Source organism: Onychomys torridus, chromosome 15 (genome assembly GCF_903995425.1).
Source record: "Onychomys torridus chromosome 15, mOncTor1.1, whole genome shotgun sequence".
Classification (NCBI taxonomy): Eukaryota; Metazoa; Chordata; class Mammalia; order Rodentia; family Cricetidae; genus Onychomys; species Onychomys torridus.
Window position 1 is genome coordinate 28,023,052 of NC_050457.1, and position 22,510 is coordinate 28,045,561.

General features: G+C 36.8%; 1 protein-coding gene across 1 annotated transcript in view; it reads left to right on the top strand.

Annotated features, from left to right (window-relative positions):
* Nucleotides 1–22,510, top strand: part of Adamts6 (ADAM metallopeptidase with thrombospondin type 1 motif 6) — a 241,420-nt gene that overhangs the window by 21,498 nt on the left and 197,412 nt on the right. The window contains exons 4-7 of the mRNA XM_036207143.1: nt 6,476–6,644; nt 11,797–12,011; nt 12,748–12,831; nt 13,348–13,493. Coding sequence (XP_036063036.1) covers nt 6,476–6,644; nt 11,797–12,011; nt 12,748–12,831; nt 13,348–13,493 — 614 coding nt within the window. The remainder of the gene's footprint in view (nt 1–6,475; nt 6,645–11,796; nt 12,012–12,747; nt 12,832–13,347; nt 13,494–22,510) is intronic.

The window sequence follows — 22,510 nt, forward strand, 5'->3', positions numbered from 1 at the left end:
TTGTGGAGTAGAGGTTTTTGAAGTATGACCTGATGATTCTGTGGATTTCCTCATTGTCTGTTGTTATGTCCCCCTTTTCATTTCTGATTTTGTTAATTTGGATGCTCTCTCTCTGTCTTTTGGTTAGTTTGGATAATGGCTTGTCTATCTTGTTGATCTTCTCAAAGAACCAACTCTTTGTTTCATTCATCCTTTGTATTGTTCTCTTTATTTCTATTTTATTGATTTCAGCTCTCAATTTGATAATTACCTGGCATCTGTACCTCCTGGGAGACTTTGCTTCTTCCTGTTCAAGGGCTTTCAGGTATGCTGTCAAGTCACTAGCGTGAGATTTCTCTAGCTTCTTTATGTGGCATTCAGTGCTATGAATTTCCCTCTTAGCACTGCTTTCATAGTATCCCATCAGTTTGGGTATGTGGTGTATTCATTTTCATTGATCTCTAGGAAGTCTTTAATTTCTTTCTTTATTTCTTCCTTATCCCATTGGTGATTCAGTTTAGCATTATTCAGTTTCCATGATATTGTAGGATTTCTGTAGTTTTTTTCTGTTGTTGAAATCTAACTTTAAACTATGGTGGTCTGATAGAACACAGGAGGTTATTCCAATTGTTTTGTATCTGTGGAGATTTGCTTTGTGGCCAAGTATGTGGTCGATTTTAGAGAAGGTTCCATGGGGTGCTGAGAAGAAGTTATATTCTTTTTTGTTTGGGTGGAATGTTCTGTAGATATCGATTAAGTCCATTTGAGCCATAACATCAGTTAAATCCATTATTTCTCTGTTAAGTTTCAATTTGGCCATCTGTCCAGCGGTGAAAGTGGGGTGTTGAAGTCTCCCACTATTAATGTGTGGCGTTTTATATGTAATTTAAGCTTTAGTAGTGTTTCTTTTACATATGTGGGTGCCCTTGTGTTTGGGGCATAAATGTTCAGAATTGAAACTTCATCTTGGTGGATCTTTCCTGTGATGAGTATGTCATGTCCTTCATCATCTCTTTTGATTGATTTTAGTTTGAAGTCTATTTTGCTGGATATTAGGATGGTTACACCAGCTTGCTTCTTAAGACCATTTGATTGGAAAGTCTTTTCTCAGCCTTTTATTCTTAGGAGGTGTCTGTCTTTGAATTTGAAGTGTGTTTCTTGTATGCAGCAGAAAGATGGGTCCTGTTTTCGTATCCATTCTGTTAGTCTGTGTCTTTTTATAGGTGAATTAAGTCCATTGATATTAAGGGATATTAATGACCAGTGATTGTTTGTTCCTGTTGTTATTTTTATTTTTTGGTGGTAGTGTGTGTGTACTTCTCTTCTTTGGGGTTTACTGTTGTGGTGTTATCTATTGCCTGTGTTTTCATGGGTGTATCTGCCTTCCTTAGGTTGGAATTTTCCTTCTAGTGCTTTTTGTAGGGCTGGGTTTGTGGATAAGTGTTGTTTAAATCTTGTTTTGTATTGGAAGGTCTTGTTCACTCCATCTATCATGATTGAAAGTTTTGCTGGGTATATTAGTCTAGGCTGGCATCCATGGTCTCTTAGTGTCTGCATTATATCTGTCCAGGTCCTTCTGGCTTTCAAAGTCTCCATCGAGAAATCAGGGTGTTATTCTGATGGGTTTGCCTTTATAAGTCACTTGGCCTTTTTTCTTTGCTGCCCTTAATATTCTTTCTTTATTCTGTACATTTAGTTGTTTAATTATTATGTGCCGAGGGGCTTATTTTGGGGGGTCTAGTCTGTTTGGTGTTCTATAGGCTTCTTGTATCTTCATAGGCATTTCCTTCTTTAAGTTGGGAAAGTTTTCTTCAATGATCTTGTTAAATATATTTTCTGTGCCTTTGAGTTGGTATTCTTCTCCTTCCTCTATCCCTATTATTTGTAGGTTTGGTCTTTTCATGGTGTCCCAAATTTCCTGGACATTTTGGGTCATGACTTTGTTGGTTTTAGTGTTTACTTTGACTGATGAATCTATTTCTTCTACCATATCTTCAACACCAGAGATCCTCTCTTCCATCTCTTGCATTCTGTTGATTATACTTGCCTCTGAAGTTCCTGTTTGTTTACTCAGATTTTCTGCTTCCAGCATTCCTTCTGCTAGTGTCTTCATTTTTTCTATTTCCCTCTTCAGTTCTTGGACTGTTTCCCTTGCTTTTTCATGATTTTCTTTCAGGGACTTATTGTTTTCTTCTGCTTTAATTGTCCTTTCCTCTAGTTTTTTTTTTTTTTTTTTTTTTTAATAGTGTTCTTCCCATTTTTTGTTTGTCTGTTCCTCCACTTTATTTTTGATTTCTTCTATATAAGGCTCTAGTCTCTTCATGATGTTACTTATAAGGTTGTTTTCTTCTTCTTCTTCTTCCATTCTGTGATGTTCAAGTCTAGCTGTTGGAGAAGGGCTAGGTTCTGGTGATGCTGTATTGCTCTTTATTTTGTTGTATGTACTTCTGCCTTGACGTCTGCCCATTTCCTCTTGTGTTCATTCTTGTTCTTATCAGTGTACTTGGTCCAGAGAGAGTTGACAGATTTCGGGAGCCTCTCTCTGGTGCAGATGGAAGCTCTGGGCCAGATGGGAGTGCTGGTCCAGATGAGAGTGCTGGCTGGATAGGATCTGGGAGGCTGGACTCTGAGTCTTGGGAAGGCCCTGGGCTCTCCTTATTTTGTCCAGATGGGAGCTCCTCTTGTCCAGATGGGAGTTCCTCTGGTCTCTGGTCCAGATGGGAGTTCCAGGGCAGGATGGAAGCTTGGGGCTGGTCTCTGATTCTCAGGAAGTGGCTGGGGTCTCCAGCAGATGGGTGTGGGGGCAGGGTGTGGAGACTGCAGTGTCTGCCTGCAGTCTTGGAAAAGGGGAGCCTTCCCGCAAAGCCTGCTGATTTACAGAAAACTGGGGCAAAGTTGGTCAGGTCCCCCTGGAGTGGCCTGTGTCCAGGGGTGGGACCCAAGGGCAGTTGCCTCTCTGGCTATAACCCCAGGCACTCACCTCTGGTCCAGATGGGAGTTCCGAGGTGGACGGGAGGTGGGGGTTGGTCTCTGAGTCCCTTTTCTAATCTTACAATAACTCCCTCCCTCTCCCCCAGTCAGTCAGTGTAATTCCTTGCTGTTTTCTTAAATAGTGCATGGATGCTCTTACCTCATTGTAACTTATCTTTTCCGTGTGACCACCAGCCCCAAAATAATGACATGGAGACTTATTATTAATTATGAAAGCTTGGCCTTGAACTTAGGCTTGTTTCCAAATAACTCTTATAAACAAAAATTAACCTGTTTCTATTAATCTGGGTTCTGCCACATGGCTTTTACTTTTCTCCCATTCTATACATCCGAGTTGCTCCAGGCTTGCTGGTGTCTTTTGAGTGCCTAGAATCAAACTCTCTGAGTTCCTATCTGCTCAGAAGTCCCACCTAACCTCTTCTGCCTAGCTATTGGCTGTTTGGCTCTTTATTAAACCAATCAGGTGTCTTAGGTAGGTGAGGTAAAACATAGACTCATCATGCAGTGTAAACAAATATTCCCATAACACCTCATTTTCTTTGTGTTTAGTCTTTTTTATCTATATATCTCCCCCCCCCCTCCTCACTTACTTTATGCAGGTCTGTTCAAATATCATCATATTTTATGTGAGTGTGCAGGTGTGCATCTGTGTTTCCATGCATGTGGACACCAGTACAGCTTCAGGTGTTGTTCCTTGGGTACCATACACTTGGTTTTTTGAGACAGAGTCTCTCAATGACTTGAGCAAAGTAAGTTAGATGAGTCTCAGTGTTCCATCGTTTTCCATCTCAGAGATAAAGGGATTCCTCTAAGGAGTAATATTACAAGTGTGGGATACCATACCTGCATTTGTACATGGTTTCTGGGCCTTCATCTCAGGTCTTAATGTGCAGGAGGCAAGTACTTTACCAACTGAGTTATTTCTGCAGTCCAAATAGTACATCAGAGAAGATATTTCCAAATATTCTAAATAGTTTGCATAACCTTCTTATAATTCTTCTCTGCCTTTTTCATTGCCCTTTCTCCCTTTCTTAACACCACGATCTGATATACCATTTATACATGTAATTAATTAATTACCTTGTCCTATCTTTCCCACTAGAATGTAATCATTATGACAGAGTCCAGACTTTCTTTGATTCACTGTTTTACCTCTACCAACTAGCATAGTTTTCATACTCCCATAGACACTCAATCAGAAACAACCCTTAGATAATGAGATGATTATAATATAGTGATTAAGTCTCTAAACTCTGAAGTCAGTCAAATGAGTTTGCTGCTAAATTTGGCCCCTTTTGCTTATTTGTAGAGTAAAGCTGATCATATTGTTTATTTCATAGAGCTACTAAGATTAAGGGAGACATGTAGAAACATTTTATAGGATACATACTACATAAAACCTCTGAAATGCCATTTCAGAATCTTTTCATTCCTACAGGCTTTCTTCTTCTTTCCTACTTACTAGTCTCTTCTGAATCTGTTTTCTCTCAATAATCTGAGGTTTTCCTTAGAGGCTTTCAACTTAATACCGATGACAGACTAGTGTGACGTCAGTGTCCTAGCATTTGTGGGTCAAACTCTAGATTGTTGTCCTACACTTCTTCTAGTCAGTCTTAACAAAACTTGCCTGTGTTTTTGAAACACTGTGCTCAGTTTTCTAGTGCTTATTAAACTGCCTGGTAAACTCATTTTTACATAGATATTGGAGTTTGTTAACAGTGTATTGAGTTATTCCTTAGGGTTTGTATTTAATATAGGGACTGTTACCCATAAGGATATAAACAATCATAAAAATAACATCAAGTTACTAAGCGCTCCTCTTTTTTTTTTTTTTTTTTTAAATTCAACTCATTTCATGTAGGTTGTGGGTGAATGACAACTTTCTCTGTAAGTTATAACATATCTGATTATGTCTTATCTTTGTAAGCATGTAGTAGTTCAAATGAATTTTTCTAAATAGAATCATAGAAGTTTGGAAATCAAAGGGACATTAGAGATTATTTGGACCAGATGTTTTCTATGTTTCCTTTTCTTTTTTTTTTCTTTTTAGAGAAGGAAACCTTTTTTTCATATGAACTATTATTTGGACACTTAGCACAGTGATTAATAAAAACAGCTGATTCTGAGCCCTGGAATCCAAGTCATTTAGGTCTCCCTTTGTTGTCTGGGACAATCCCTCAAGGGTACTTCATGGAACACTTAGGGCTCCCCAGAGTGCTGTTTTAAAAGGAGTAATTTAGACCAATTCTTTCACTTTCCTCAGCTGAGGAATAAGTCCAGTGGGTTTGTCTTTTAGTTCTGTCGAAGGGTGGCTGGATGAAGAACCATTCTTCCATGTGCTGTGAGTAGGAAAACAGCAGAAGAGTAGAGTTCTTAGTTATTTATTTCATGGAGTTCTTATTTTTTCATGCAGGTAACTTACCCAATATTATCTCCTTTTCCCCAACAAGCCATTTGAACCTACTTCATATGGAACACATTCTGGGGCTGTAACTGATACAAAGAAACATGAGACATAATGCTGTTCTCGAAGAAAGCAAGCAGTTTAGTTGAGAGTTAAAACATGTCATAGGAACATTGCACTGAGCTTAATTGACTTCAAGACTTGTGCTGCAACAGTGTGAACTCACTAAAATTAAATGAGTTTCTAGATTCAATTAATAAGTTTATGGAATTAAATTAACTGAAAATAAATGATGTTGATAATACGCTCTAATTTAGCTCAGATGCCATTCCATTTATGCCCAAGAAGCTGCAAGGAGCGTTAGGGCAGCTGAATGGAGGCGACTAAATGGGCGCAGAGGGTGAGAGGGCGGCGGGAGACAGGAGCTTGTCTGGAGCCACTGCTAGGTCCTTTTCCTTCCTCTCTCTACAGCATTGGACAATTTCTTGATTTCTTCATATCCAAAAGGGAACATATGTTACCTAAAAACATATTCATCAGGAGATCACAACCCTCAGATGTCCATAGTTACTACCGAAGAAGTTCATTTCCCCTTGTGTTAGCGTTTACATCAGGCAGTTTTCTAAGAGGCGGCTCAGCCTTCTTCTACCGTCTGCTGCCCCTAAATTTGGGAGTCCTTCCATTCAGTTGGTAATAGGGAAGCAGGGAGTGGAGAATTCCTTTGGAATGGTATTTAGAAACTGAGCCTGCAGGTGATTTGCAGACCCTTTTGTGTTGGGTAAAACCTAATACTAACAAAGCTGTACCTGAGCCACCATCTGGAAAGGAACTCGGTTGTATAGCTAGCTGTCTCTGCTGACTCAGTCTTTGAGGAGATGTGCATGTGACATACTTTGTATGCTGCAGAACATGTGCAGGTGTTTAATTGCCTTTCTTAAAACACAAAGACATTTATGTAATATAGAAAATAAACAATTTTAAATTAACATGTATTTTAACCTCTGTTTTGGGGAGATATTGATTTTTCTTTTAATCTTGGTAATAAAGATATTTATTTAAAATAACCCTTCTAGGTAAATCCTTTGTTGCTCCTTCTTTTAGCATGGCATTATTGCTACAGAAGATGAAGAATATTTTATTGAGCCTCTAAAGAATACCACAGAGGATTCCAAACATTTTAGTTATGAAAATGGCCATCCTCATGTTATTTACAAAAAGTCTACTCTACAGCAACGACATATGTATGATCATTCTCATTGTGGGGTTTCAGGTGAGTGCAAGCGTTTGGGAAGCATTGTGTATTACTGATGCCTCTTGTTTTCTGGAAAATAAAATATTATTAGTAATAAAACTATGCATACAAATTGAGTGGTTAGATTTATAATGTCTAGAACCATCTTAAGAAGTATTACCTAGTTATAGTTTCAAGTCAGTTTGGAGGTTGTTTAAGAAATCCTTAAAATGTGTCTTGGGGTTTGGGGATTTAGCTCAGTGGTAGAGCGCTTGCCTAGTAAGCGCAAGGCCCTGGATTTGGTCCTCAGCTCCAGAAAAAAAAAATGTGTCTTGGATATGAATGGGCTTAAAACATTTTGTTGAGGAATGAAATCACATATTTGTAAGTAGTAGGCCAGTGCAGGCACCCTCTCTACTATGGCTAGTGGTCTAAGCAGGGGTCATCCTTATGAATCCTAGGAATTTCCCTAGGACCATGTTGAGAGATGTGAATTTATAGACATATATTGCCAGCTAGCTTACTCTGAGGAACTACAGTTTATGTCAGAATATAGGGTATAAAACCCTTTGATTCTAGGCAAATTTATACCATACTCAGTTATAAATTATTTATGCTTTATTCAAAATATGAATTTAAAAATTTTTATAGAAACAATTTCTATCTACTTTAGAAGCTTTAGAGAATCCAGAAAAAGGAAAAAAATTATAAAAAATAAATCACTGTTATTCTTGTATCCAGGGATAGTGGGGTTATCTTTTCAGCCCATTGATAGATACTATTGTTTCTCTATATTTCCCTTATCTATTCATATATTTGTTAAATAAATACTTATTTACACTATGTGCAATGCTTTTAGATACTAGGACTGTGGCATTTATAAAACTCAAAGGTCCTGTTTCATAGAGATTATTTTCAGCAAAGGACAGAGACAGTGAACTGAACAGGCTACTAAATAAACGCCACAAACAAAAGTGTAGCAGGTCACCACAGCAATTGTGAATGGCTACATATATGCAGATATTTATTAAGTAATGATCAAAAGGCCGAAATAATGTTTTAGATGGCAATGAGATCCATTGATTAGTTTTAGGGAGAAAAGTTATTTTCATGTATGTTTATGGAGCAATTTTTCTTTAATATTCTACAATATATAAGATATTACATTGAGCAAAGAATAAATAGCAAGAATCATTTGAAGAATTGCTAACCTTTATTTTGAAACAAAACAAGTCAATCTTGTATTCCATTCTTGACTGGACGTATATAAGTCACAAATTGATGTGTTTAGCATTATGGAAATAATTTGAAAATGTATAAAATGTAGAAGGAAGCTTCTGAGTTATTATACTGAATTAAATAAAAAAACAGGATACTATATATTCTTTCTATACACTTACATACCATATGGATATACAATTATATATAATATATACTGTCTTTATTGGACATTTCTAAATAAAAGGATGCAGAGTTTATTGTCTGACATACTGACAACCAAGCAAACTAACAATTTAAAAAGCTAAAAGTTTGAAAATTATAACAATCGGAATGGTGCCGGTAGTAGCACTGGGAAGCAACATTCCTATTTAGGATTCAGATATGTCTAAATAATCTTTCAATGCTTTAATTTAAAAATAAACAGAAATTGAATGGCTCAGAGAAGTATAACTGACCAAATTAATGGGATTTAAATTCTATATTTAGACAGTAGGCTGTCTAGCCAGAGGAATGAATGATAGGCATAACTTATAAATTAATGATTTTGTGATAATAGATGACTGAACACAAGAAACTGAAGTTATATTAATATGAAAACCATGTTGACAGTGATCACAACAATATTTATTACAAATATCTTTGTGAACAACACTTGAAAAACTCATTTATTACTTCCAGCTTTTGAGGTTTGGAAGCCTGAATAGATGGATCATATGCTTAGCTTTAGCTAGAGTTGGATTTTCCCATAGCATCTTTACTGATGAATAATCTACTTCCCCATTCCCTTGTGTCTTCCCAGCATTCAGTTCTTTGTGGTTGTATATAGCTTTAGTTTTTGACTGGCCTGCCATTTGGACCCTGTAGTTCCTTCCCTTGAGTTAAAAAGTATGGTTGCTTGCCCTCTCCAAGCCAGCAAAGAAGGATCTAGAGTTGGCAAATGCTATAGGATTGTATAACAAGATCATGTATTTGTATATATGCAATCACTTGTATTCCAAGTTGTGGTCCTACCCGTACTGACAAGAGTTTTGAAGGCAGGGTGATTGTGGTGACCTGTGGCTTTCAGGGTCACTGTGGTAACCTGTGGGTTTATTTGCCACAACTGGACGTGAGCAAACACTGTTTTGGAGTAGTAGACTATTGAAAAAATTGTTGTATCTCTGTCTTTCTTGACCTTTAGAAATAAAGAGAAATATTTAATTTATGTGAACTTCCAAAGTATTTAACTATTTCTTCTCATGACTATGTCCATTTCTTCCTACTTTGTATAATTTCTCCATCCCACCAATGCAAGGTTCTAAAAAGGCGAAAGCTAATGGAAGAATAATGAAAATAGTGCCATTTTCTATCAATTATATGTTCATTAAACTTTCTCATCAAACATTTTAGCTACTGGAAGTGATAAAAATATTTAGTTCTGCATAAAGGCATGAAAGATACATAAGTTAAGGTCCTCTACCTACTCAAATTTATTTAATAAAGAAAAACATAAATGACATTGTATTTACAAATGGCATACAACGAAAAACTATCTTCAGTACTGAAAAACTCGATTTAAAAAAAATTAAGGATATATTGTATGAGCCATACCAAATATGGTTTTTAAAATAACCAACCAAAATTCAATGTTGTGGAGCCTAGTCCAGTGGATACTTCTACAAAACAGTCCTCCACCTAAGGCCCAAGGGACAGAAGAGGGAGCAGATAAGAGCAAAGGACTGGATGAGTTGTTGACTTTAATGTAGAAACTACACCCATAAAGTGTCAGCAACATGACTGCCTAAACATGAGCTGAACACGGATGACATCAATAGACATGGTAAAGAGAATGGTGGTGAGGGTGTGTTGGGGTGGCATTTGAACACGGATGACATCAATAGACATGGTAAAGAGAATGGTGGTGAGGGTGTGTTGGGGTGGCATTTGAACACGGATGACATCAATAGACATGGTAAAGAGAATGGTGGTGAGGGTGTGTTGGGGCGGCATTTGGCCTCAGCCCTACAAAAGATCTACAGGCAACTAAGGAATGCTGAGAGGGAGACAGAGTCTTTTTCAGAGAAGAGCACACCAATTCGTTATCCAGTATTAAATGGTCAGCCCCGAGAGCGTACATACAAGTAACGTTATACAGACTGAGAAGGTTATGTTTAGGAATATATACATATATATGTATACATACACATATGCATTTAACAGCAATTAATGAAAAAAGAGGCCACGGATTTGAAAGGATCAAGGAGGGATATGTTGGAGGTTTTAGAGGGAGGAAAGAAAAGGTAGACGTGATATTCACAAAAAATAGTGTCTTGCGAACTTACCTTTCAGGACTCATGTTAATACCAATTCCCTTTTGTAGATGAATTTCTAAACAGTCTTATTAAATAAGAAACACAGAGCCAAATACAGGGGTGCAAGCCTTAGAGATCAGAGCAATAGCCGCCAACTAACCTTAGCTCACCATGTCACCATAGCTTCCCAAGAGAGCTTCTTCTTGTCTAACCTGCACCTTTATTGCCTTGCTGTTCTGCCTTCTGCTTGGCTCTAAGTCCAGCCATATCACTTCCTCATCACTGCCTGTCTATACAGACCTCCAGGTCTCTATGGTTGGTACTGGGATTAAAGGCATGTGTCACCACACTTGGTTGTGTCCTTGAGCTCACAGAGATTCTGCCTGCCATGTGGTCGGATTAAGGGCATGTGCTAACACTGCCTGACTTCTGTTTATGGCTGGCTATGACCTCTGATCTCCAGGCAGACTTTATTTATTAACATACAAAGAAAATATCACATTTCAGCACGAATAAAATATCACCACAACCTTTATTTTATTTTCTTGTTTCCATTTTCCAGGTGTGTGTGTGTGTGTGTGTGTGTGTGTGTGTGTGTGTGTGTGTGTGGTGTAATCATTTTTTTTGGCTTGTGTGTGGGTGCACATATATGTAGTGTCCATGTACTTAAGGAGGCCCCAGGTTGATGTTGGAAATCATCCTCTTTGTTTTTCTATCTCTTTATCAAGGCAGGGTCTCTAAATCTAATAATTTATATGATTAGCCTTGCTACCCAGCTTGCTCTTGGGATCCCCTGTTTCTGCCTTCTGAGGTTGGAATTACAGGTGATTTGCCTTACTCACCTGGATTTAAGTGGTTTATAAGGATCTGAATTTGAACACGCTCTTTAACCACTGAGCAACTACAATTTAGACTTGTGAACAGTAAACTCTGTGTGTTCTGCCAACATAAACAGTCATAGACAGCAAAATTATGTGGGAAGCCTAATTCATAGCTTTTTAAAACCGAGAAGAACAGAACTGGTTCTAATGAAGACATTTTAACAAGAGCATCTTCCTATAATGCAGATGCTTTCCACATTGGGGTAGATCCTGCAGCAGCACTGTTCTTCATCAGCATGACTTTAGTCTATTTTAAAAATATAGGCCCCAGCTGAGCGGTGGTGGCACACCTGTAATCCCAGCACTCGGGAGGCAGAGGCAGGCGGATCTCTGTGAGTTGGAGGCCAGCCTAGTTTACAGAGCGAGATCTAGGACAGGCACAAAAAGAACACAGAGAAACCCTGTCTCGAAACAAAACAAAAACAAATATATGTATATATAGCCTAGGCCCCAGTGTATGATAAGTCTTAAATGATTCATTACAGTAAATGTTCCAATATATAGTACAATTAGCTACTGGAATAATAGGAAATGACTGGTTTAAAAATCTGTTAATAAATTCACTTCATAGCTATATTGATTTCATTTTCATGAACAGTTGAATGTTAACATTAATTTTCTAGATAACTAATTTGAAGATTTGAAACCTCTTCTTATTTATACAGTTCTTTACTTTGTTCTCTTCTTTTGAATATCTTGATCCATTAGAGAGTTTATGAGAAGCCTATCTACATAAAATCTATATATGTGTATTTTGTTAGTGAATCGATCTGAATTACTTAATTCTTTTGATTGTAGATCTCACCAGAAATGGCAAGCCTTGGTGGCTGAATACGACGTCTTCTGCTTTTTCCTCTTTACTACCAATTAATGACACACATATTCATGGCAGACAGAGAAGATCTGTGAGCACTGAGAGATTTGTGGAGACCCTGGTAGTGGCTGACAAAATGATGGTGGGCTACCATGGCCGTAAAGACATTGAACATTATATTTTGAGTGTGATGAATATTGTAAGTTTGATCCCTCTATAGACTGTCTTACTAAGTAGTTTGCTGTGTTTTATACTAAAGTAATGAATTTTTACTGAGATAAACAATGATAAACTTTAATTTGTGTAAATTGGTAAAAAATGAATTTATATCATTAATTATTGCTTGGGATTGAGTCTAGAACTTGTACAAAGAAAATAAATACATGCTCTGCCATAGAATTATACTAACTAACTTTCCCTCCCTGAGACTAAGAATTTGTCAACCAACCAACTTTTTTTTTTTTAAGACAGGGTCTCTCTATGTAACCTTGGCTATCTGAAACTTTCCATGTAAACCAGGCTGGCCTTGAACTCAGAGATTTGCCTGATTAAAGGCATGCACCACCATACCTAGGTGGTCAATTAACTTCTAAGTTTAAGGAAAATAAAATTTAAAATGTCTTATTGTTCATTTTTACTTAATGTGAGTGTTTAAAAATGAGTTAAGTCTTATTTAAGGAACTTGAAACATCAGCTCATATTATAGATTTTGTGAAGCATGCAGTTCATCTCTAGGAGAAAATACTTCTTGTTGTAGACTTACATAAAATCCTTTAACCAAATCATCTTGGAGGTGGAGTCCTAAGTGGTATAGGATAAGAATATCTTTTACACCTTAAAGTCCTAAAAATTGCTTCTTGTCTTTTTAGAAATTCAAAATATCATCCCATTCTTTTTGTCTGACTTTTTGTCTTTTCTTATTTTCTGGAGGTCAGGTTGCCAAACTTTACCGTGACTCCAGTCTAGGAAACGTTGTGAATATCATAGTGGCTCGCTTAATTGTTCTCACAGAAGATCAGGTAAGAATGGATTAGTTTTTATAGCAAAGCTTTAGGCTATGGGGTTATCACTATGAACAGATATATTTCTTTTTTACCTCTCAGGAAGGTCCTAGTTAAATATTTTTTTGCTCTAAACTTCAATTTTTATGCAATATTGAAATACTTTGTAATAATATACATATCATCTCTTATTAAAGCTTTCTCTCCATCTATGCATACTTGCTACATGTTTCAGAATTAAAGATGAGCATTTTATTTGTATGGCTTACTTGATAATAATGGTTTTGGTTGCTTTTTGTATGCTGATAATCTCATATATGTTCTCTTTATTGTTGAAGTTGGAACTGGAATGAAAGTCTATTTCGTAGTAAATTAAATGAACCCTAGGTCAGATGTTGTGGAGATAAAAATCGACAGGAGATTATTCCTAGAAACCACTGCTTCTAATTATAGTCCCACTTTAGTTTGCAAGAGTTTGACAACTGACCTTAGTAATTTGTTTGGAACATTTCTGGTATGCATGTTGTATTGCAGCCAAACTTGGAGATAAACCACCATGCAGACAAGTCCCTCGATAGCTTCTGTAAATGGCAGAAATCCATTCTCTCTCACCAAAGTGATGGAAACACCATTCCAGAAAATGGGATTGCCCACCACGATAATGCAGTTCTTATTACTAGGTATGGTTTGTTGCAAGTATTTTTCCTTTGATTGTTGTGTTTGCTTGATGTTGTAAACTATATTCCGTTCTATCTAAAGCCTCACTCTGATCATGAGTGTAGAAAGAGCAAAGTAGTAATTTATTTTTTTATTACTGTAGAAGAGTATGGTCTACTATTAATGTGCTTGTATCAAATGAGCTAAATAAGAAATAAAGGATTAAGATTTAATTTAGAAATTTAATAAATAACTTTTCTTCTTATAAGTCCTATTTGTAATGTTTAGTTGGAAGTACAATATCATTTATTAATAAAACAAAATATTAAAAGCAAGATTTAAAAGTATATATATATGTATATATATATATATATGTTGTCACTTTTGGTTATAAGATATGATAACTATTCCTATGTACTTCCTAGTTATGTTAATTTATGTTAATTTACTAAAAAAGAGGAGATTGGTTGTTAATTACATTATTAAAATTAAGCATTTAAATGCAAAGAAGCATATCCAGAGTTGGAGAGGGGGTATGAGTCCATACTGCTTTTGGAGAAGACACATTCAGATCCCATTACCCACTTTGGGCTTTCACAACTGCCTGTAGCTATGGTTCTGGAGAATCTGATGCTTTCTGCAGCTACAGGTGCACAAATTGCTTACATTCACACAAACACACACATACACATACATTCTTTAAGAAAAATCTTTAAGAAACAGATTTATCATACTGTGTGTAAAGTTCTCTCCCAAGCAAAGTCATTTCTCCATAATAACCCAATGAATTATCCCCGTTTTCCGGTTTTACAACGCTGTTTATATTTATTAACTCGGTGGAGTATAGCAATATGATCTTTTTGCATGTTAGAAAAGAGGAAACTAAATCAAAATAGTTAAGTAAGTTTTTTAAGATCACTCAACTAATAAATCAAAAAGGACTTAACCCTGATGGTCTTGTTTTCTTTTTAGTAGCCTGTATACCTTAATTCCTTTTTATTTTTACTTTTGAAGATGGGGTCTTGCTATGTTGTTAGGCTGACATCTGGTGTGAAGGTTTGAGCTATCCTTCTGTCCTTAGCCTCCCAAATAGCTGGGGCTGCAGATGTGTGCCACCATGGCAAACTTTGTTTTAATTTATGGATATTCTGACTAGGATTGGGTAGAAACACTATGCTTTAATAATCCTAATATAATAATTGTGACCAGTTAACTCTATTTACAAATAAAAGACGAAAGAAATTCACAAAAAATGAACAGTAAGCAAATGGAAACTAAATGCTGTCTTGGCTGAGTGAAATAGCTTTGTTATTTTGATTATTTCTTTTCATTCACAAGTACATATTTAACATAGGCATGATCTGTGGTAGGCTTCTATGCTTTACCCTCTAAGGAGGGGGAATAAAGCAAATAGGATCAGAATCTTGACACTCAGTGAGATAACGTAATTTAACTTTTAGAAAAATTCTGTCAACTGTATCATAAAGTTTCTGAGTGCTTTTAAAAGTATGCTTACTTTAATTTTGAACTAACTTCATCTCTCTGTTATCAGAAACTAGAGAATTTTATCCTGTGCTTACTGAATAAAGCTACATCTTATGGTTGTATATGTATGTGCTCATACAGCTGTCTGGTAAAATTTCTAATTCCTCTCAGTATTGATACCTGAAAGACTATCAAATATACTTAAGGAATTAAAAACATACTAGGAATTGTGCTAATGTAAGGACCTTTTATTCACTAAAATATATGGATATGGTTAGTGTTAAAGAAATTATCATGGAAAATATCCTTATCAAAATAATCAGATATTTACATGATTTCTATATTTCTTTTTGTCCCACATATAACCACAACTACAAAATTTCAATGTATCTGCACTAGATTTTCACCTTTTTCAGAAAATAACAGAAGTTACTTCAAGGCTACAGATTCATAAATATTTAAGTAGGAAACAGATTTAGGCAGTTTACCACCCTGTTATGGCTATAACATTCAACTCTGAATTTGCCCAGATAGTTTCCTAATTTTCTGTGGGATTTTTGCTTTGTAGACTACTTTGAGTGGCTTTTTAGTATCTGACATTTGAAGTAACTTTTTCTCCCTCATCATCTCTGGTGGCCAATCACACTAGTATTAGAAATGCCCTTTAACAGAAGTCAGAGTTCAGATCTCTTATCAGTCTATATTGGCTGATGTAACAGAGGTTACAAGAATGCCTTTTGTAGCATGTGAAGATGGCTCATTTGGTAAAGTGTTTGGTGGGGAATCATTAGTACCTGAGTTCAGATCCCTACCACTCCCATAAAAACCCAGATGCAGCAATACACATGGATGGGGAAGCAGAGACAGGAGGCAATAGCCAGTTGGTGAGTTCTAGGTTTAGTTAGAGATCCTGTCTCAAAAATAAGGTAGAGAGGGGCTAGAGAGATGGCTCAGTAGTTAAGGGTTCTTGCTGCTCTTGCAGAGGAGCTGGGTTTGCTTCCTAGAATCCATATAATTGCTTAAAATTGTCTCCAATTCCAGGGATCTGCCATCTTCTGCTCTCTATGGGCACCAGGAATGCAAGTGGTATATACAGATACATGCAGATAAACATGCATGCATATAAAATACAAATAAATAAATCCTTAACAAATATGGTGGAGAAACGATTGAAGAAAACACCTGACATTGACCCCCTGCCTCTATACTCATGTACTTCCACATGCAAATGCCTCTTTGGGGCAGTATAGATTTTCAACTACTATTAACACCTCAAGGTGATGTTAGCCTATATACTTGGGTCACAGAATGCCTAATCAAAATTCAATTATTACTATTTTTATTATTTAGATAGTTATTTTCCAGTGAGGGAATGAGAGTTATCAGTGAATATAAATCCATATATTGAACATATTTAAATCATTATGCTATTTTTACTAAAATTCAGAGAATTTCACAAATGATTTTATATTAAGGTTGAAGCCTGTGTCATATAACTGGCATATTCAGAGTTGTAACTCCACCATTTATTGGTAGAGCATGATTTATGTTTGCTTGAAATGTCAGCTCACTAGGGGGATGTGTAATGTAATTGTCAAGGATTACAGAAGAAAACTGGTGATACTTTTATCTCCACAAGACCAAATTTGTTCCAAGAATGTGAATGTTTTAAGCACAATGTCATTTGGAACTGTAATCACTCAGGCAGCAATAGTTACCTTCAAGAGCTCTGTTTTAAAAAATGATACTGTTTTATTTTACTCATTTGAGTTTAAGCTGTACCCTGCAAAGTTATTAGGTCACTGACTAGACAGAAAGAAAATAGGTGTGTCCAGCCTTTGACATTGTAACTCGATGCTGTCATCAACAAGTTCTCCCTTGAGAACTGAGCAATCCAGCTTTAACAACAACAACAACAAAAAATTACAAAAATGTCTTATAGCGTTTTAGTAAGTTTACAATTTTGTTAGGCTACATTTATAGCTATCCTGAGCTACATGCAGCCCATTGACTGTGAGTTGAATGTACTAAGCACATTAAAACATAATTGTTTGCATTAGTAATTCTGAAAAACAGCAACAAAAATCTCATCAAATTATTTACATATTCTATTTTGATATACATATTGTGTTTTATATGTAAACATATGTGTCCTGGTCTCTTGGTCACTGTTCTACTGCTGTGAAGAGACACCTTGACCAAGGGAAATCTTATAAAAGAGAAGATTTAGTTAGGGGCTTGCTTGCAGTTTCAGAGGGTTAGTCCATTATCATCATTGAGGGAAACACGGCAGCTACAGGCAGGCACTGGAGCAGTAGCTAAGGGCTACATTCTGATCTGTAGGCAGACAGAGCAACACTGAGCCTGGTGTGTGCTTTCAAAACCTCAAAGCCCACCCCCAGTGACCCACTTCCTCCAACAAGGCCACATCTATTCCAACAAGGCTACATATTGGTGAAATTATTAAGGCCACTCCACGTAGTTAAAAGGGAGATTTATTTTGTGGGCTAACTTACAAATGAAGGGGTAGGTTGCAGGGTCTGGCAAAGATATAGTGTAGTCCGGTGGTGTTCTCTGGAGAACTCTGCTCCGTCTACCTCCAGAGTCCAGCGTCCCGGAACCAAGAGAGCGACCTCCTCTTGATCTTCGGTCTTCCGTTCCCTCCTCTGCCCCGCCTTGTAGGCGTGATCATTACCGAAGCCTCAATGGGGGTTGGAACTTCCAGGCCAATGCTGGGATGGCTATCCACTACAGCTACACCTCTTTTTTTTTTTTTTTTTTTTTTTGAGGCAGGGTTTCTCTGTGTAGTTTTGGTGTCTGTCCTGGATCTCGCTCTGTAGACCAGGCTGGCCTTGAACTCACAGAGATCAGCCTGGTTCTGCCTCCCGAGTGCTGGGATTAAAGGCATGCACCACTGCCACCTGAGGCTATACCTCTAATCCTTCTCAAATATTGCCACTTCCTGGTAACTAAGCATATATGAGCCTGTGGCGGCCATTCCTGTACAAACCACTATAATATGTATCTGTGGTGTCTTATAGATACTGTTACTAATATTAAGTAATAAACTATAATGTAGTGAACACCTGTTGTCACCACTTAGACTTATAAAAACTTGATATGTAGCTTCACATCCCTTCCTAAAATGATAATTGGTTTCTTCTCTATGATATAATATCACCTGATCTTTTATCTCTGAATACCAACTGGTTAGTGCAATCATGTATAGATATGTGGAAATGTGGCAACATTTCTATGTATTCTATTTTATATGCTATATTTTATTTATTTAATTTTTTACATATATGAATGTTTTGCTTGCATTTATGTCTATGGACGACTTATGTGCCTAGTGTCCATGGAGGCCAGAAAAGGGCATAGGATCCATTGGAATGGATGTTGTGAGCTACCACATGGGTGCTGGGAATTGATTCTTGGTCCTGTACTCAAGCAGCTCGTACTCTTAAATGATAAGCCATCTCTCCAGCCCTATAAGTATGTTTTAAGTAAACATTAATTGTAGAATAATGAGTGTTCTTTTTTGTGATTTATATCAAAACTCTCAAAATTATCAACTATTTTGTTTGTTTGTTTTGTTTTTTGAGATATAGTTTCTCTGTGTAACACCCCTAGCTGTCCTGGAACTCATTCTGTAGGCCAGGCTGGCCTTGAACTCTAAAACAGAGATTTGCCTGCCTCTGCCTCCCAAGTGCTGGGATTAAAGGTGAGCTCCACCACTGATTGGCAAAATTATCAATTTTTAAGCACTAAATCAATAAATGATTTAAACTTTGCACCAGAAACTCTTCAGACTCAAGTTATTGGGTGAAGTAGGACTGTGCATACATATTAACTTGCTAAAAATCTGTCAATGTATTTTTATCAATTACTTCTAAAATTGATTGAGTTGTATTTACTATATGGTGTTTTGACACATGTAAATTGTGGAATGCTTAAATCAAATATTAGCTTGACATGCATTATCTTACATACTTCTTTAACACCCATATTAACAAATTGCAAATTAAGTTAATTAGGCATAAAATCCTGCTATTCAACGTATTTTTTTTTTTTTGAGCTGAGGATCGAACCCAGAGCCTAGCAAGTGCTCTACCACTGAACTATATCCCCAACCTGTCAACATATTATTTATTTTTCATTTCTGCATGATGACAGAAAATATCAATCACAAACATATAGTCAAGCCAGTTTCTGAATTTATGCTGTGGTAAGGATCTTCAAGAAATTTATACATAGTTTGAAATTTAGTAGGAAGCTAGCGATGTTTGAAATTTAGTAGGAAGCTAGCGATGTAGAGTGTACCAGTGTCAATATTAGATTGTTAGTATAAACTAACTTCTGTTTTTTGGCTCTCTCTTCTATAATGTGTTGGAAACACATTTTTCCATTTTAAGATATTAACACATTGCAGTTTTTATATTTCGAATAGGAATTACCACCTAAGTTCATTTTGCATGGAAACAATTTTCTTGAGGTGTAATTTGGACCACATAATTTGCCCATTTAAAGGACATTTCAGTGGCTTTTGTGTACTTGTTCACAAGATGTGGTACTGTCACTATAATTAATTTTAGAATACTTTGTTACTATCAACAGAAGGCAAGCCCATTCCCTGACCCCTAGCCCTAACCTTGATCCAGCCCCAGACAATAGCTAATCTAACCTTTTCTCTTTCACCTTTGCCCATTCTGGACTTGTCCCAGACTTATCTATGGTGTGGCATGTATTAATATTACATTCCTCTTCCTAGACTAAAACAAAGGCACCAAACTTAAGAATTCCTTTGTTCATTAGGCTATTTTTCTATTTCTTTAAAAAATTTATTATTTGTGTGTGTGTGTGTGTGTGTGTGTGTGTGTGTGTGTGTGTGTGTGTGTGCCACTTGTGTATAGGCATCTTCTGGAAGCAGAAGAGGATCCCTTGGGACTGGAGCTACAAGGCATTTGTAAGCTATCTGAAGTGGGTGCTGGAACTGAACCCAGGTCCTCTGCAAGAGCAAGTGCTCTTAACCTATGAGCCATCTCTCCAGGACTTCTTATTAGGTTATTTTTTATTAATATACTTTTATAATTTTTATTAGTGAAAATCATAGGACTCATAAGTACATTTTAAAATATAGATGCAAAATGCACACTAAGTCACATAATTTGGTCCTTAATTAAAATTGGTATGTTTATCCTCACAAGGTGTCATGACTGTTTACTTCAGTGCTCCTAGATCATAAAGGAATGAGAATTTCTGAAGTAAATCAACTATATAAAACTTAAAAATTACAATAAAAGTGGTTTTGATAGAGCTTGGCCTGTAATAGATTTAAACATAGTTTTAAAAGAATGTATCTGTCAGGATTAAATACTGGCTTCATGGCGATATGTGTTGAAAGACACAAAAGGGAGACTACATGGCACATTAACATTTAATTCATAGGAAATAAAATGCTCTTGGAAATAATAATATCAAATATTTGATAACTTGTTGTCATTACATTTTTATGACTAGCTAGGTTTAGAGACAACTATGAGTTTTGAGTTTGGACTGTGGAGTGTGGGTTTTGCTGTGTGGGTATTCTTCCACCTCTATGGCCCCCATTCCTTCTAGCCTCTCCTCTCCTGTGTCTTCTCCTTTGTTCCTGTCTGGTTGCCTCTTCACCCAAAACTATTTATCGACGATAGTTTTCTTTCCAGTCTAGGTCTATGGCAAACTAGAATGACCATGATTTCCTGTGCAAACAGTCTTTAAGTGAAGCAGGCATCACTTACAGTTAGGCCTGGGAGATGGGTACAGACGAGGGCCTGACAAAGCACATTGCCTATGCTTGTGAAGTTTCAACTAAAAATGGAAATAAAGTGGTGTATTGTTATTAAACGTTTAAGAAACAGTGACATCAGAGCTGATTCTTATTTTATGGTTGTATCAATGTATATGTATATAAACATGCATATTACATGCTAAATATGTATGGGTTTTATAAATTATATATATATTTTGTTTTTTAAGACAGGGTTTCTCTGTGTAGCTTTGCTCCTTTCCTGGAACTCACTTGGTAGCCCAGGCTGGCCTTGAACTCATGGAGATCCACCTGGCTCTGCCTCCCAAGTGCTGGGATTAAAGGCGTGTGCCACCACCACCCAGCAGGTTTTATAAATAATTAATATTTAAAGCTTAACTGTATAAATCTGATACTGCTGTTATCTCCCATTTTTTAATTTTTTAAAAAAATTTTATCTCCCATTTTTAACAAGAAAACTGAGGAATAGAAAAGTTACATGAGGTCCCAAAATAGTTATTAAAGCAAGGTTTAAAATAAACTATGTAATTTGCTTACTGAGTTCTTTTTAGAGGACTTAACAAAACAGTTAAGCCAAAATAATTATGTGGAGATACTTTGATATTATTGACACCTGTGGAAGGTTGGGATCAAGGTGGGCAGTGGTGGCGCACACCCTTAATCCCAGCACTCAGAAGGTAGAGACAGGTGGATCTCTGTGAGTTTGAGGCGAGCCTGGTCTACAGAGCGAGTTCCAGGACAGGCACCAAAGCTACACAGAGAAACCCTGTCTCGAAAAACCAAAATAAAATAAAATAAAATAAAAATTGAGGACTCGCATTGTTGAACTTGGGGGTTACAATGTATATCCCATATCAAGTCTAGCTACTCATGCTCAATAAGCCAATTAATAGAGACACATTAAAAGTGGAAAGCACAAAAGATTTATTCAATGTGGCCAAATTGAGAAGAAGGACAAAACAATCCAGCAAAGTCCTCAAGTCCATCTCTGGGATCCAGAATTGGAATCAAAGTTTAAATAGAGTACGAAGGCTATGCATGTCTAAACAGTCCTGTTATGATATGATCCCACTTACCATGAACCATTATTACTTGTAAGGTGGTCTGACAAGTTATTAGAACTGTGGAAAGTCTATTTCTGGGAGGCGTGTCCCCTTCTGACTGATACCCATCCTTTCTCCCAGCATAAGACTACTGGGGAGATTCTCTGGATCCATTGTTTCAATAGTCTCATGGGCAGATTAGAAGACATGGTGGATTTTTAGGATATCTTCATTTCTGCCAGGTTAGTTACATTTCCCCACTTTGTGTTTTAGCATTGCAGTGTTGAGGTAAAACATGTCTATGTCTGAAACAAACGCAATAAACAGAACGCAAGTAGGAACTAAGGTTATAATACTATAATTTAGTTAGTGCAAGATAGTTGTGTATAAGAAGTATTTTTCAAAATCTTTTGGCTTTTAGTTACTCTTGGGAGAGATGGGACAAGCAACTCCCTCTCATTGGCTTGAGACAGAGTCTTTGCTTGAAATGGAGGGCTGGCCTCAAACTGATGATTTTCCTGTTTCAGCTTCTCAAGTGTGGGGTTACAGGCAAGTGCTACCACATCCAGCATGACTTTATTTCAGTTCAGACAACTTACCCTCTTTTCTCTGAAGACATTGCAATCAACCATCTGTCTACCTCAATTTTTTGAAACAGGGTCTTTCTTTGAAAACTGAAACCTATTGATTCAGCCAGAATGGC